General features: G+C 37.1%; 1 protein-coding gene across 4 annotated transcripts in view; it reads right to left on the bottom strand.

Moving 5' to 3' along the window:
* Nucleotides 1–12,765, bottom strand: part of LOC150084832 (2-oxoadipate dehydrogenase complex component E1) — a 608,625-nt gene that overhangs the window by 439,087 nt on the left and 156,773 nt on the right. For all 4 annotated transcript variants that reach the window (XM_090376637.1, XM_090376633.1, XM_090376636.1 and 1 more), the window contains one exon: nt 1,315–1,426. In XM_090376637.1, coding sequence (XP_090232763.1) covers nt 1,315–1,426 — 112 coding nt within the window. The remainder of the gene's footprint in view (nt 1–1,314; nt 1,427–12,765) is intronic.

Here is a 12,765-nt window from a genome sequence, read left to right as displayed (position 1 = left end):
TTTTTGCTTTTAGTAACCTTAACACAATCCACATATTTTCTCATCTCTTGTTGATCCCCAGCAGGCCTTGTAATCTCCAACAGCTCACTTTTCAAGCTGCTGCATGTTCCAATGGAAGCAATGGAAGAATCACTTATGTTTCTACTAATCCATTAGTTCTATTAGTAGCTGCTACAAATCTATCAGTTCTGTGTATCTCTTGGAAATAGCAGTTTCCATCTTTTATTTAATCACATATATTTAATTTAATTTAATAACATCTAGATGTTAAACATCTAACAAAATACACACCATACAGCAAAGCAAATACTAAAAATTTTGGGTTAGTTAATAAAGTTTCTGTTTCATTCATTTGGACTTAAAGCATGTCTAAGGTTCTACATGCTATAAAATACCAGGATTATGGTTGGAACATATGCAGTGAGCTTAAGGTTACTGGTTTGCTTGTAGGTTTACAAGGGGGGTTTCACAAAATATTGTTGTTGTTGTTTTTTTTTTTGTTTGTGAGACAGCCATGCGACAGAAGAACATAATGTTGGGCAACATTGGGACAAGTTCATACCAGGACAATGTAACATGAAATATATTCCTTTAGTACACTTAAACAAGGTTCTTCTTCTTCCATCCCTGCATATCGAATTTGGATTGATGAAAAATTTCATGAAGGGACTAGATAAAGAAAGTAACAAGTTTACATACTTGAGAAGTGTGTTACCTAATTTAACATATGCCAAACTTAAGGAATTTTTGTAGGACCCAAAATTGGGAAACTCCTGAAAGACCATGCATTTGAAACCCAGTTAAAAGAGGTTAAATTGACAGTTTGGTGATTGTTTAAGGAGATAGTAGATGGTTTTTTGGGTAATAGGAAAGAAGAAAACTATGAAATGTTGGTGTCTAATTTACTTGAGTGCTACGAAAACATGGGCTGTTAAATGTCATTGAAAATTCATTTTCTTCATTCCCATCTCGAAATTTTCCCCAAAATCTGGGAATGTGAGTGATGAACAAGGAGAGCAGCTTTATCAAGATATTTCCAAGATGGAAAAGCGGTACCAAGGTCGCTGGGATCTTGTAATGATGGGGGATTTATAAAATTGATTTATAAAAATATTATAACTGAATTAAAAATATATAAAACTGTTCTATTCTTTATAACATTGTCTCTCAGATTTTGAGCAATCAAAAGAAAAGTAAATACTGTAAATGATAAATTGAATATAAAGAATATCTTGATTTTCATGATGTAATTTTTGTACATCAAATGTACAAACAAAGATACTGTGCTAAATCATCATTAATTTATTGACTTACTTTCAGCAGCTAATCTAAATATTTCAAGAAAAAATCCCATCATAGTTTCAGCACCCTCACCACTATACCTCTTTACTGTTGGAAACTTCGTACCCAGAAAGTGATCAAAAACCTACAAATTAATAAGTTAAATTTGGAAATAATTATAAATTACAGGACTCTGCTTAAGAGAAAACTTATTCATGTATTAATCATCATTCTGCTTCCTACTCTAGATATTGATAAAATATACTGTCTTACCAAGGCACTGGGATTTGATAACACAGTGAATTATGAAATTTATTCTTAAGAATTTCACTGTGTGCATTATGATACTCACAGATATCTGTGCAGATCAGTTATTAAAAGGAAAGAATATATAGAATATATTCAACAACATACAGAATACAATGCAGCAGGACTATTATTAAATAGATAATGCCTCAAAAATAGTCCAACAACAGAAGGGCAACATACAGAATACAATGCAGTAGAACTATTGTTATACAGATATTGTATCAAAAATAACACCACTCTGCATGGTTATCAATGATTGTAAACTAATAGCTGTGTTAACTCAGGTTTCTTCAAGAGACCAATTGAAACTCAGGTTTCAATCGATCTCTTGAATTTGTCACAGACATTCTCTCAGATATGCCAGACAAGCTGTACATATTTTCTCATCTCTAGTTGATCCCCAGCAGGCCTTGTAATCTCCAACAGCTCAGTTTTCAAGCTGCTGCATGTTCCAATGGAAGCAATGGAAGAATCACTTATGTCTCTACTAATCCATTAGTTCTATTAGTAGCTGCTACTAATCTATTAGTTCTGTGTATCTCTTGGAAATAGCAGTTTCCATCTTTTATTTAATCACATATTAATCACACACAATGGAAGCAATGGAATAAAACGCTGATGGAACTGATATTCAGGTGACATTCAAGTCAGGTGGACCCAATTTCGGCGAAGTCCGGAGGGTCTGTCACAGCCAAATCCTCTGCATGCACCTTCACAATGGTGGAACAGATAGTAATCCTGGGTATAACCGCCATGCACAAGCACACTATGGACAACCACCCAGGCGTGAACCAACGTAAGCAGGGGTCGAGGTGTGGTGCCCACACCACATGGAGGAATGCCGCCCTTCTGTGTTACACTTTTCTTATTGGAGGCTTGAAGTGGTGGAATTCATCTTTAGTCTCCAGAGCTAAGTTCTGGTCAACCCTTCCCCATCTCTTCCATCATACAGTATGAGTGATGACTTTTGAGGTTATGATGAACATCTTGGCGAGATCCAATCTGCCTTACATTTCGAGGGTACAGCTTTAAAACGGCTCTAAAATGAACCCAACAGCTTATATTAGCTGTTGGGTTCATACCGGTACAGCTCTAAAATGGTGTTCGCAGGCAGGCCGCTAGATAGTACACCAGACCGAACCTATTGGTAAGTCTTTAGGCGGCTTCTAGATCAGCTAGTGTTTATTTTGCTACCTCTACTCTGCCAGATAGTGACTGGAGGGAGTCCAAGTAGTGTGTATGCAGGGGGCATTGTCGAGGCCACATTATGTCAACGATCTGGGTAAATTCTTACCACGTGTATGCCATACCCAAAAATTTCATTACTTCATACAGCATGTCCCTCTTACTATTGAATACAAAATGAATTGTCAAACTAATAGAGTAAGCTTATCTGTGAACCTCACAAACACTTAATAGTTCATTTCACAAATATATTTGTTCTCAATTCTAATCTCAACAATGTCCATTTCCACTTGCAGTGTGCCAAACCCCATGTACTTTTTCTGACAGAATCTCAATTATTGGTTGATTGAACTAATGCTCATCTCAGTTGCCCAAATTATTCGCTGTATGATTCCTTTCGCCTCAAAGGTGGTACTTGTGCATATGTCCGTTGCGATATTCCCTATCAGAGACTTGGTAATTTGAAATCTCCTCTATTCGATCTTCTCTGGCTTAAAATCGCTCTACCTCATTGTGTCAAATTCATCTTTTTTCTCTATCGTTCTCCCAACTCTGGTAAGAAAGCTCCAGGTCCTGATGTATTCTCCACTTTTTCTCAAAACCTGTGCTCTTGAACTTACTCCTATTCTTCGCCACCTTTTTTCACTTTCTTATTCCAAAGGTGTTTTTCCTTTTGCTTGGAAATTTGCTCATATCCAGCCAGTTCCTAAAAAGGGTGACAAATCCCTCCCATCCAATTGTCATCCCATTGCAATTACTTCTATTCTTTCTAAAGTAATGGAGAAATCAATTAACAGCCAACTCTTAAACTAATTAGAAACCTTCCATCTGATTAACGATCGCCAGTATGGATTCCGTCATTGTCGATCCACTTGTGATATTCTACCTTTGTTACCCATTTATGGACAAATTCAATGGAAAAGTTTGGTGAAACACAAGCAGTTTCTCTTGACATCTGAAAGGCTTTCAATCGTGTTTGGTATAAAGGTCTTCTAAACAAGCTTCAATCTTGTGGTTTGCCAACTGTTTTTTGTAATTGGTTATCCAGTTTTCTCTCTGATCGCTCACTGAGGGTGATGGTAGATGGCTCTCTGTCTTCTAACTTCTCCACTAATGCTAGTGTCCCCCAAGGTTCAGTTTTTTCCCCCACTATTTTCCTCTTGTATATTAATGACCTTCTTCCATTGACTGGAAATCCTATCCATAGTTTTTCCGATGATAGCACATTGCATTCCATTTTCTATTTTGAGAAACCTTGCCCTGCCCAAACAGCTTCAACTTCCCGAATATATCCGCTTCCAATTCCTTAAATGCCAATCTCCAGGTAATTTTCCAGTGGGGCAAAGACAACTTAGTTGATTTTAACCCTTCTAAAACTCAGTTTTGTCTTATATACCTCGCAAAAAGGATTCTTCTGCTCCTATGCTTATCTTTGGTTACACTCTGATTTCTAGGAAAGATGATATATCTCTTTTGGGGATTACCCTGACTTCTAATCTCTCTTGGCACAAGCACATTACAAATATTGCTTCCTCTGCATCTAAAAAACTTGGTTTTCTCTTTCGCTCTCAGCATTACTTTTCTTCGAAACAGCTGTTCACTCTGTACAAATCGCAAATCCGCCCTACCATGGAATATTGTTCCCACATCTGGGGTGGTGCCCCCAAAACCTCTCTTAAGGCTTCTAGATTCCATTCAGAAGAGAGCAGTTAGGCTAATTAATGACTGCTCTCTAACAGAGTCTCTCCACTCTCTGTCTCATAGACGTACTATTTCTGCTGCATGTCTTTTCCACAGATATTTCCTCGGGCACTGTTTTTCTGAATTGGCTTCTATAATTTCCGTTCTCTTTTACAAAACAGTCTGAACACGTGCCGCCACCAGCCAACATCCATTTACTGTCCAATTTCAAACTCACAGAACCAACTTTTCATCTTCCTTGTTTATACATTCAACTGCCATTTTCTGGAACAACCTTCCTTCACACGTATTTCCTGAAAATTAGTCTACAGAAGTTCAAGTTCAAACAAATATCTTCTTTCATCTTATCAACCTCCAACCCATGCATGGCACTAAGTACTATAGGTTCTAATACCTCTCACGTTTGGGCTTTTCATAATAAAAAAAAAATTTTAAAAAAAGGTTTTTACGATGAGTTCAGAAATGTTATTCATTTTTTTCTATCACGTAATTTTTTCAAAATGACGTCATGAGTTGTATTATTGAATGTATTAAGTTAGGAATAAATACTGGGAATTTGTAAACTGAATCTTCACATATTGGCAATGCTGCTTTCAGTCATTTATTTTCTGACCTTGAGGGCTCCATGCAGCAGTATTTCAGTGTGAACTCAGTTCATATATGAGGTTATCGTGTGAAACCTGCACTGAAAAGTGAGTTGAATATCTTCATGTAAGAACAATTATATTTTGTTATATTTGTGGAAGTTATGTAATCCTCAAGCAAAGACAAGATATTACAGAATTTGTAAAAATTGTGTATTATTGTAATTTGTAAAATTGTGCTTATTTTGGAGTGAAACTTGATGTCCAAGATAAACAATGGGCTACACATAAAGTTTGCCAAACCTGTGTTGAAGCACTGAGATTGAAGGAAAATGGTAAAAAGAAGGTTATGCCATTTACAATTCCTGTGATTTGGCAGGAGCCTACAAACCACTGTGATAACTGTTACTTTTGCTTAGTTAATACAGAGGGATAAGAAGGACATTGTGTATCCTAATATTCCACCTGCCATTAGAGCAGTCCCACATGAAGATAACCTGCCGATTCCATGCCCCCCCCCCCACTTATACTGGAGAATGTAGCAGCAGAGAGTGCTGAAAGTGAAGCTTCTGAAGATGAAACTGAAGTCTATACGGCTGGAGACATTGAGTCCAGCCCTCAACTGTTTTCACAGCATGAACTCAGTGATCTGGTAAGAGATTTAAATTTACCAAAGAAATCTGCAGAACTCCTTGGTTCTACTTAAGTCAAAAAATCTTCTAGAACATGGGATGTTTTTCTCATGGTACAGACAGAGAATGAGAACCAGTCCTGTACTTTTCTGAGGACAATTCTATCATTTTTTGCAGTAATATAAATGACTTAATGAACTATTTAGGAATTAGTTACAATCCTACACAATGGAGACTTTTCATTGATTCTCCAAAGAGGAGTGTCTAAGGTGTGTGTTGCTTTACAATGGAAGTAAATATGGGTCAATTTCAGTAGCTGACTCTGTGCATTTGAAAGAAATATATGGGAACTTGTATGTTACTTGGACAGCAATCTGATTACACAAAAATACCTTGTTTTTTTGTGTGCCATGAAGTAAGCACTGGGATGTCACACAAACTGCTCCAAAGAAGGACAGTTTGTTGCCTGGATTAAAGAACATAGTTCATAAATTACTGGTAGACACTAAAACTGTCCTACCTCCACCCTTTCACATCAAACTGGGTTTTTTAAAACAGTTTGTGAAAGCTTTACCTCAGGTAGGTCCCTGCTTCAACTACCTTTGTACTAAACTCCCATTTATCACTCAAGAGAAGATAAAACAGAGTATTTTTGTTGGAACTCAAATTCGCAAACAGATGTGGGACCAAGATTTTGAGGGAACTATGAATAAAAGAGAAAAGCAGGCATGGATTGGCTTCAGATCTGTTGTTGAGAACTTAGGGACAACAAGGATCCAAGCTACAAGAATATAGATGAAAATATGTTGGAAAACTTCAAGTTGCAAAACTTCAGGCTGCAACATGAGTGTCAAAGTGCATTTTTTACGCATCGACTACTTCCCAGAAAATCTAGGAAGTTTAGTGAAGATCAGAGAGTGGTTTCACAAGGCCATTAAAGACATGGAGATGAGGTACCAGGGGAGGTCAAATGTCAAAATAATGGCTGACTATTGCTGTATATTGAAGAGGGGGACTATAAAGTAGAAGGATCTACAATAAAATCAAAGAAATGAAAATTTGACCCATCGTAGATCAGTTTTTAAAATGACCCATCAGTGAGTGTTTAGTGGATTTTTTTACCCCACTGCTCTTGTTAATAGTATTTTCAACATGTATTTAAATACATGTTGAATCTCATTAATACAAAGTTCAAGGGACCAAAATTTTCACATTTTGTAATAATGAGCCTCCCCGAAATGTTACCACCTTGTCGCAGTGAGGAGGCTTGAGTATCTCGATGACCCAGAAAGCTATGCTGGCAGTAGCTAGACTACCGGTAGGACCACCCTAGCCAGACAGGTCAAAGGACAGGGATCAGACAAAGTGTCCCCTGCCCCCTGGCTGTGAAGTTGCCAGGTGCCAGCACTCAACACAACAACACACATACTTGCATCCTACATACATTACACTTGCCAGCCTTGGCTTTTGCCTTTTCAGATGCTAAAGCTGCATATAGAAGAAACCCTAGAGACCGCAATAAAAACAAACACACCTTGACCCTGCACACATTTGTTGGTGCCACTTGAAAAGTTTTGTTTCAAGCTCCCCGTGTTTTGCACCACAAATTTGTTTCCTGTTTTTTTAACGCTGCTCCTGTGTTGCACACTTCAAGTTTTGTTGTATTCATTTCATTCTATCAGCCCCTTGTATAATTTTCACTTTAATTTCCAAGCTTAATTCCATCTGTTTACATTTTGTCACCATAATACTGCTAGATGAGATTTAATATAAACAAATTTTGGTGAAGGTAAAGAAAGCCTGCACGAGAAGCACGCAAAAGTTCAATGAAATTTACTGGTAAAAGTACTTTGCTATAACAGCATTTGTATTGTTGCTTGCTTGGTAAACAAACGGTGGGTGTTATCGGCCAGGAGTAGAAATTGAATCCCATGGGAGATTGAAACCCTCCTGAAGTGGAGGGGTTACCTGACCTTTTTTCTTTAGAATCACTGGACTAATGGTTAAATTGTTTATTAAGAAGGGAAAAAAAGGCAAAGGAAGCCTACACGAGAAGAACGGCAAACTTCGAAAAAATTTACTGGTGAAACTACATTACAACATTTTTTACGACGCCAGAACTTCCAATATGACTCTGTTCATGATTCAATTAGTGATTCTAAAGAAAAAAGGTCAGGTTACTCCCTCCACTTTGGGAGGGTTTCAAGCTCCCGTGGATTTCAACTTCTACTCCAGACCGATAACACCCACCGTCTGTTTACCAAGTGAGCAACAATACAAATGCCGTTACGGCAAAGTACTTTTACCGGTAAATTTCATCGAACTTTTGCATGCTTCTCATGCAGGCTTTCTTTACCTTAGTCTAAACTTTAAATTAATTTAAAGACACAAGTTCAAAAAAAATACATCAGCTCTGATAAAATGGCACAAAAAATAGATTACATTGTAGCAAAAGACTCTTTGAACTGGTGTAATAATTGCAACTGACCTTAATCCTATGGAGAGCGAGGGAGGTATGTAAACAACTTAGAAAAACTATTTCTATTCTTTTGTTAATTTAACAGCACATCCTTCACAATGATGTTTTTCAGAGTGTACTAACATTGTAACTACATAAACTGGTTTTGTTTGCACAAGTAACTTCTAACAAGTCAGTGCCATCCTTTGGGAAGCAGGGAACCAGAGACAACAATTGGACAACTGTGCCATGATTTGTATTAAATATACAAAATAACCATATTTATTTCTAAAAAGGTGAAAACAAATTTTGTAATACATATTAACCGAATTTTGTAATAAACAAATATATTTACACAGAAAAGCCTATCCTTTCGCAGGGGAATGGTAGGTGCTTCATATAAATGAGTACTTTGTATAAACTAAGTTTATATTAACAAGATTTTACTGTATAAAAGTCTGGTAAAAGTAGCATTTTGTTATACAGCCACTCCCTGACTTACGTAAGAGTTGCGTTCTGTGGAACTCTACGTAAGTCAGAATTTTCCAAAATGCTTATGCAGCACTTGCAAATTTGATTGAAGCAAAAAAGAAATGTTTGATGAACATGTAAATAGAATTATTTATTCAATTTTTTTATCTCATGCACAGGAAAAATTACAAAAGTGTACAAAATTACAAAATTATAAAATTACAAAAAAGAGAGGAGACAGGCATCATGTCAGTAAGTTTTACCTTTTGAGCATCGTTACCAGGATTAACTCTCAAACCGATAAGCACGCCGCTGCAGAAGTTGAGGACACTGGAGATTTAGAAGGGTTTTTTCCCAACACATCACAAAATTTCTCTGCAGCTGCAGAATTGGCACTGGAGACTTCACTGCATACTTTAATGTTTTGGAAACCAGCGCAATGCTTGAACCTATTAAACCACCCATTGCTTGCCACGAACTTGGCTTGGGGTTTGCCGTACTTATCCTTAATATCTTCATAAATACTTCTTGCTTTTTCTTGAATGGCCATTGGACTCAGGGGCACCTGCTTCTGAATCTGATTTTCTATCCATATCATTAATAGCTTTTCCATCTTTGATATAGCACCTGAACGTTGTTTTGTGATCACTGTTGATCTTAAATGTGTTGATTCTTTAACATGTTCTTTTATACTCACAATGCCCCTTAAAATAGTATTCACTGTTGAAGCAGTGAGACCTAATTCCGTGCAATAGATGACAAACTTTGTCCTGCTTCATACTTCTTAATTAATCATCTTCATTTCTAAATCAGTTCTGTTTCGTTTCCTAGCACTGCCAGAACTTTCTGTTGGTCCCTTTCCCTTCACCATTGTAATAAGTAAATAGGAATGAAGAGAAAATTCTAAAAATTTATTTATGTTTTTTATATGATTGAAGATTTCACTGAAGGAGGACTCATTTCGCCCTAATACTGTAACAGAAAAACCCACAGGATTCCAGTTATCAGTATTATCACAAATGCAATAAGATCGAGTTTACTACCCGTTTATAATAGATTGCGCTAACAGAAAAGCCCAATAAACCAGAAAGTGCAAATTGTTTTTATTGTTTTATGGTAGTGACCTCCAGAAATGTGTTTTAGAAAAATATAACAAAGGTGTTTAAAACTGATTCTTATAATGGAACATATGATAATGATGAAAGTGTAGTGCAATTTCCATTATAAAAATGACCTTTTAGAGAGATAAATAGCTTAAGTTATAGAATGAAAATTTCAACTTCTGAGGTCTTGGAACAAATTACCAAAAAAAACAAGGTGTTATTGGGTTCACATTACAATATTTTCACAATACCTCCATTGATTCCTATGGGATGTAAAATACATTTCCATGATTTTAAGTTTGCACCGGCTGGCAAAAACTTTGTAAAGTCGAATTTCCATAAGTCGAGTATTACATAAGCCGGGGAGTGGCTGTAATTTCAGTGCACAAATTCTGCCAAAATTAATAAAATTTGTGAAAAATCAAATTTTCTTTCGAGATTTTTGAAGAAACCTGACATGATGGAAACAAATGAAAGTCATTTTTGAAATCAGAATTAGAAAATGATTCAGAAACGCCCTTTTCTGAGAAAACATCAGTGAATTTTTTTAAAAATACAGAGTAGTGTAATCCAACAAAAGATTGACTTGCGTGCGAAAACAAGAAAGGAGTCACCACCAGATGCAGCAATGTGAAAGAGATGTGCCAATTTTCAGATTTGCAATAGAAAATAAGCTTTTTCAACAGTCACAATTACAAAACTTCTTTTATGTACATGTAACAGAGAGTGTGGTGTTGTAAATGGTTGAATTGTACCCCATGTAGAACTATACCTTTTCTAGCCATGGCATTTCTTTGCCAGCCTGCAGAATCCTAATATCTTTAGAAAAAGTAACACACACACACACACACACACACACACACACACACACACACACACACAAATCAATAATAAATTTGCAAAGCACTTGCAAAACCCGTGGGACTTTGAGGAACCACAGTGTTCAGAAGAACAGGCATTTTAAACCACTAGAGCACCGGTTTCCAACCTTTGACTCGTGAACCCCTTTCAACAATATTTTTAATGCGAACCACTAACCCTATATTCTCTGAAATCATATAATACTTCTGACATTTTATTATAAAATATTTACAGTACTACGCATTTATAAGCGACTTTCTGTAATAATAATAAAAATTATTATTAAGTATTATTTATACTTTGTAAAGCAGTTATTAATAAGTCCAAAGTAGATTTCGAACAGGCAAAGAGTAGAAAACTTGATTTTAGTCCAAATGGTAGCTGAGCATTCTGGTCTCTTGTCAAAGCTATTTGCCGCAATTTTTGCCCATCTCTGTTCCCGCCTCTGACAAAACCAGATGGTTCTGTTGCCACATCTGCCAAAGATAAAGCTGACCTGCTAGCTTCCTATTTTTCTTCCAACTCATGTATTGATGATCTTGGTAAATCACCTCAAACCATTCCCAGCACACTCCATTCAATGCCTCCTGTGGTCTTCCATCAAAAGGATGTCAGAAGGATTTTAATGAGTCTGATGCTAAGAAAACTCCAGGTCCTGATGGTACTTCTCCACTTGTTCTCTAAACATGCGCTCCATGAGCTTATTCCTGTTTTGTGTAGTCTTTTTTCACTTTCTTATTCCAAAGGTGTTTTTTCTTCTGCTTGGAAATTTACACATATCCAGCCAGTTCCTAAAAAGGGTGACAAATCCCTCCCATCCAATTATCGTCCCATTGCAATTACTTCTACTCTTTCCAAAGTAATGGAGAAATCAATTAACCGCCAACTCTTAAAATTATCTGGAAATCTTTCATCTGATCAACGATCGCCAGTATGGATTCCGTCAGTGTCGTTCCACTGGTGACATTCTGGCTTGTGTTACCCATCTATAGACAAATTCAATGGAAAAGTTGGTGAAACTCAAAGCCATTTCTCTTGACATTTCAAAGGCTTCTGGTCATGTTTGGCATAAAGGTCTTCTAAATAAGCATCCATCCTGTGATATTTCAGCTGTTCTTTGTAATGGGGTATCCAGTTTTCACTATAACTGCTCACTGCAGGTGATGGTAAACAGCTCCCTGTTTCTAACTTCTAATGGTAGTGTTCCCCAAGGTTCAGTTCTTTCTCCCACTCTTTTCCTCTTGTATATTAATGACCTTTCATCGACCGGAAATCCTATCCATGGTTTTGCTGATGATAGCACATTGCATTCCACCTTTCAACTCAAGAAACCTTGCCCTGCTCAAACAGCTTCAACTTCAAGTTGAAGCTGTTTCACTGCCAAATCCTTAAATGCTGATCTCTAGGTAATTATCCAGTAGGGCAAAGATAACTTAATTGCAATCCTTCTAAAACTCAGTCTTGTCTTATATCTCCCAAAAAGGATTCTTCTGCTCCTATGCTTATCTTCGATGATGCTCCGATTTCTAGGCAAGATCTTGGGGATTACCCTGACTTCTAATTTCTCTTGGCATAAGGCATATTACAAATATTGCTTCCTCTGCATCTAAAAAACTTGGTTTTCTCTTTCGCTTTCAGCATTACTTTTCTTCCAAACTGTTGTTGACTCTGTAGAAATCGCAACCCCCCCCCCTACAATGGAATATTGTTCCCACATCTGGGGCGGTGCCCCCAAAACCTCTCTCATGCTTCTAGATTCCATTCAGAAGAGGGAAGTTAGGCTAACTGATGTCTCATCTCTAACAGAGTCTCTCCACTCTCTGTCTCATAGAGAGTGGAGAGACAGAGTCTGTAACAGAGTCTCTCCACTCTCTGTCTCACAGGCAAAGAGTAGAAAACTTGATTTTAGTCCAAATGGTAGCTGAGCATTCTGGTCTCTTGTCAAAGCTATTTGCCGCAATTTTTGCCCATCTCTGTTCCCGCCTCTGACAAAACCAGATGGTTCTGTTGCCACATCTGCCAAAGATAAAGCTGACCTGCTAGCTTCCTATTTTTCTTCCAACTCATGTATTGATGATCTTGGTAAATCACCTCAAACCATTCCCAGCACACTCCATTCAATGCCTCCTGTGGTCTTCCATCAAAAGGATGTCAGAAGGATTTTAATGAGTCTGATGCTA

The sequence above is a fragment of the Mastigoproctus giganteus genome, chromosome 6, assembly GCF_048544385.1.
Source record: "Mastigoproctus giganteus isolate SK-2022 chromosome 6, ASM4854438v1, whole genome shotgun sequence".
Taxonomy (NCBI): Eukaryota; Metazoa; Arthropoda; class Arachnida; order Uropygi; family Thelyphonidae; genus Mastigoproctus; species Mastigoproctus giganteus.
The sequence above is the reverse complement of the archived record's forward strand: the minus strand, read 5'-3'. Positions and strand labels throughout refer to the sequence as shown.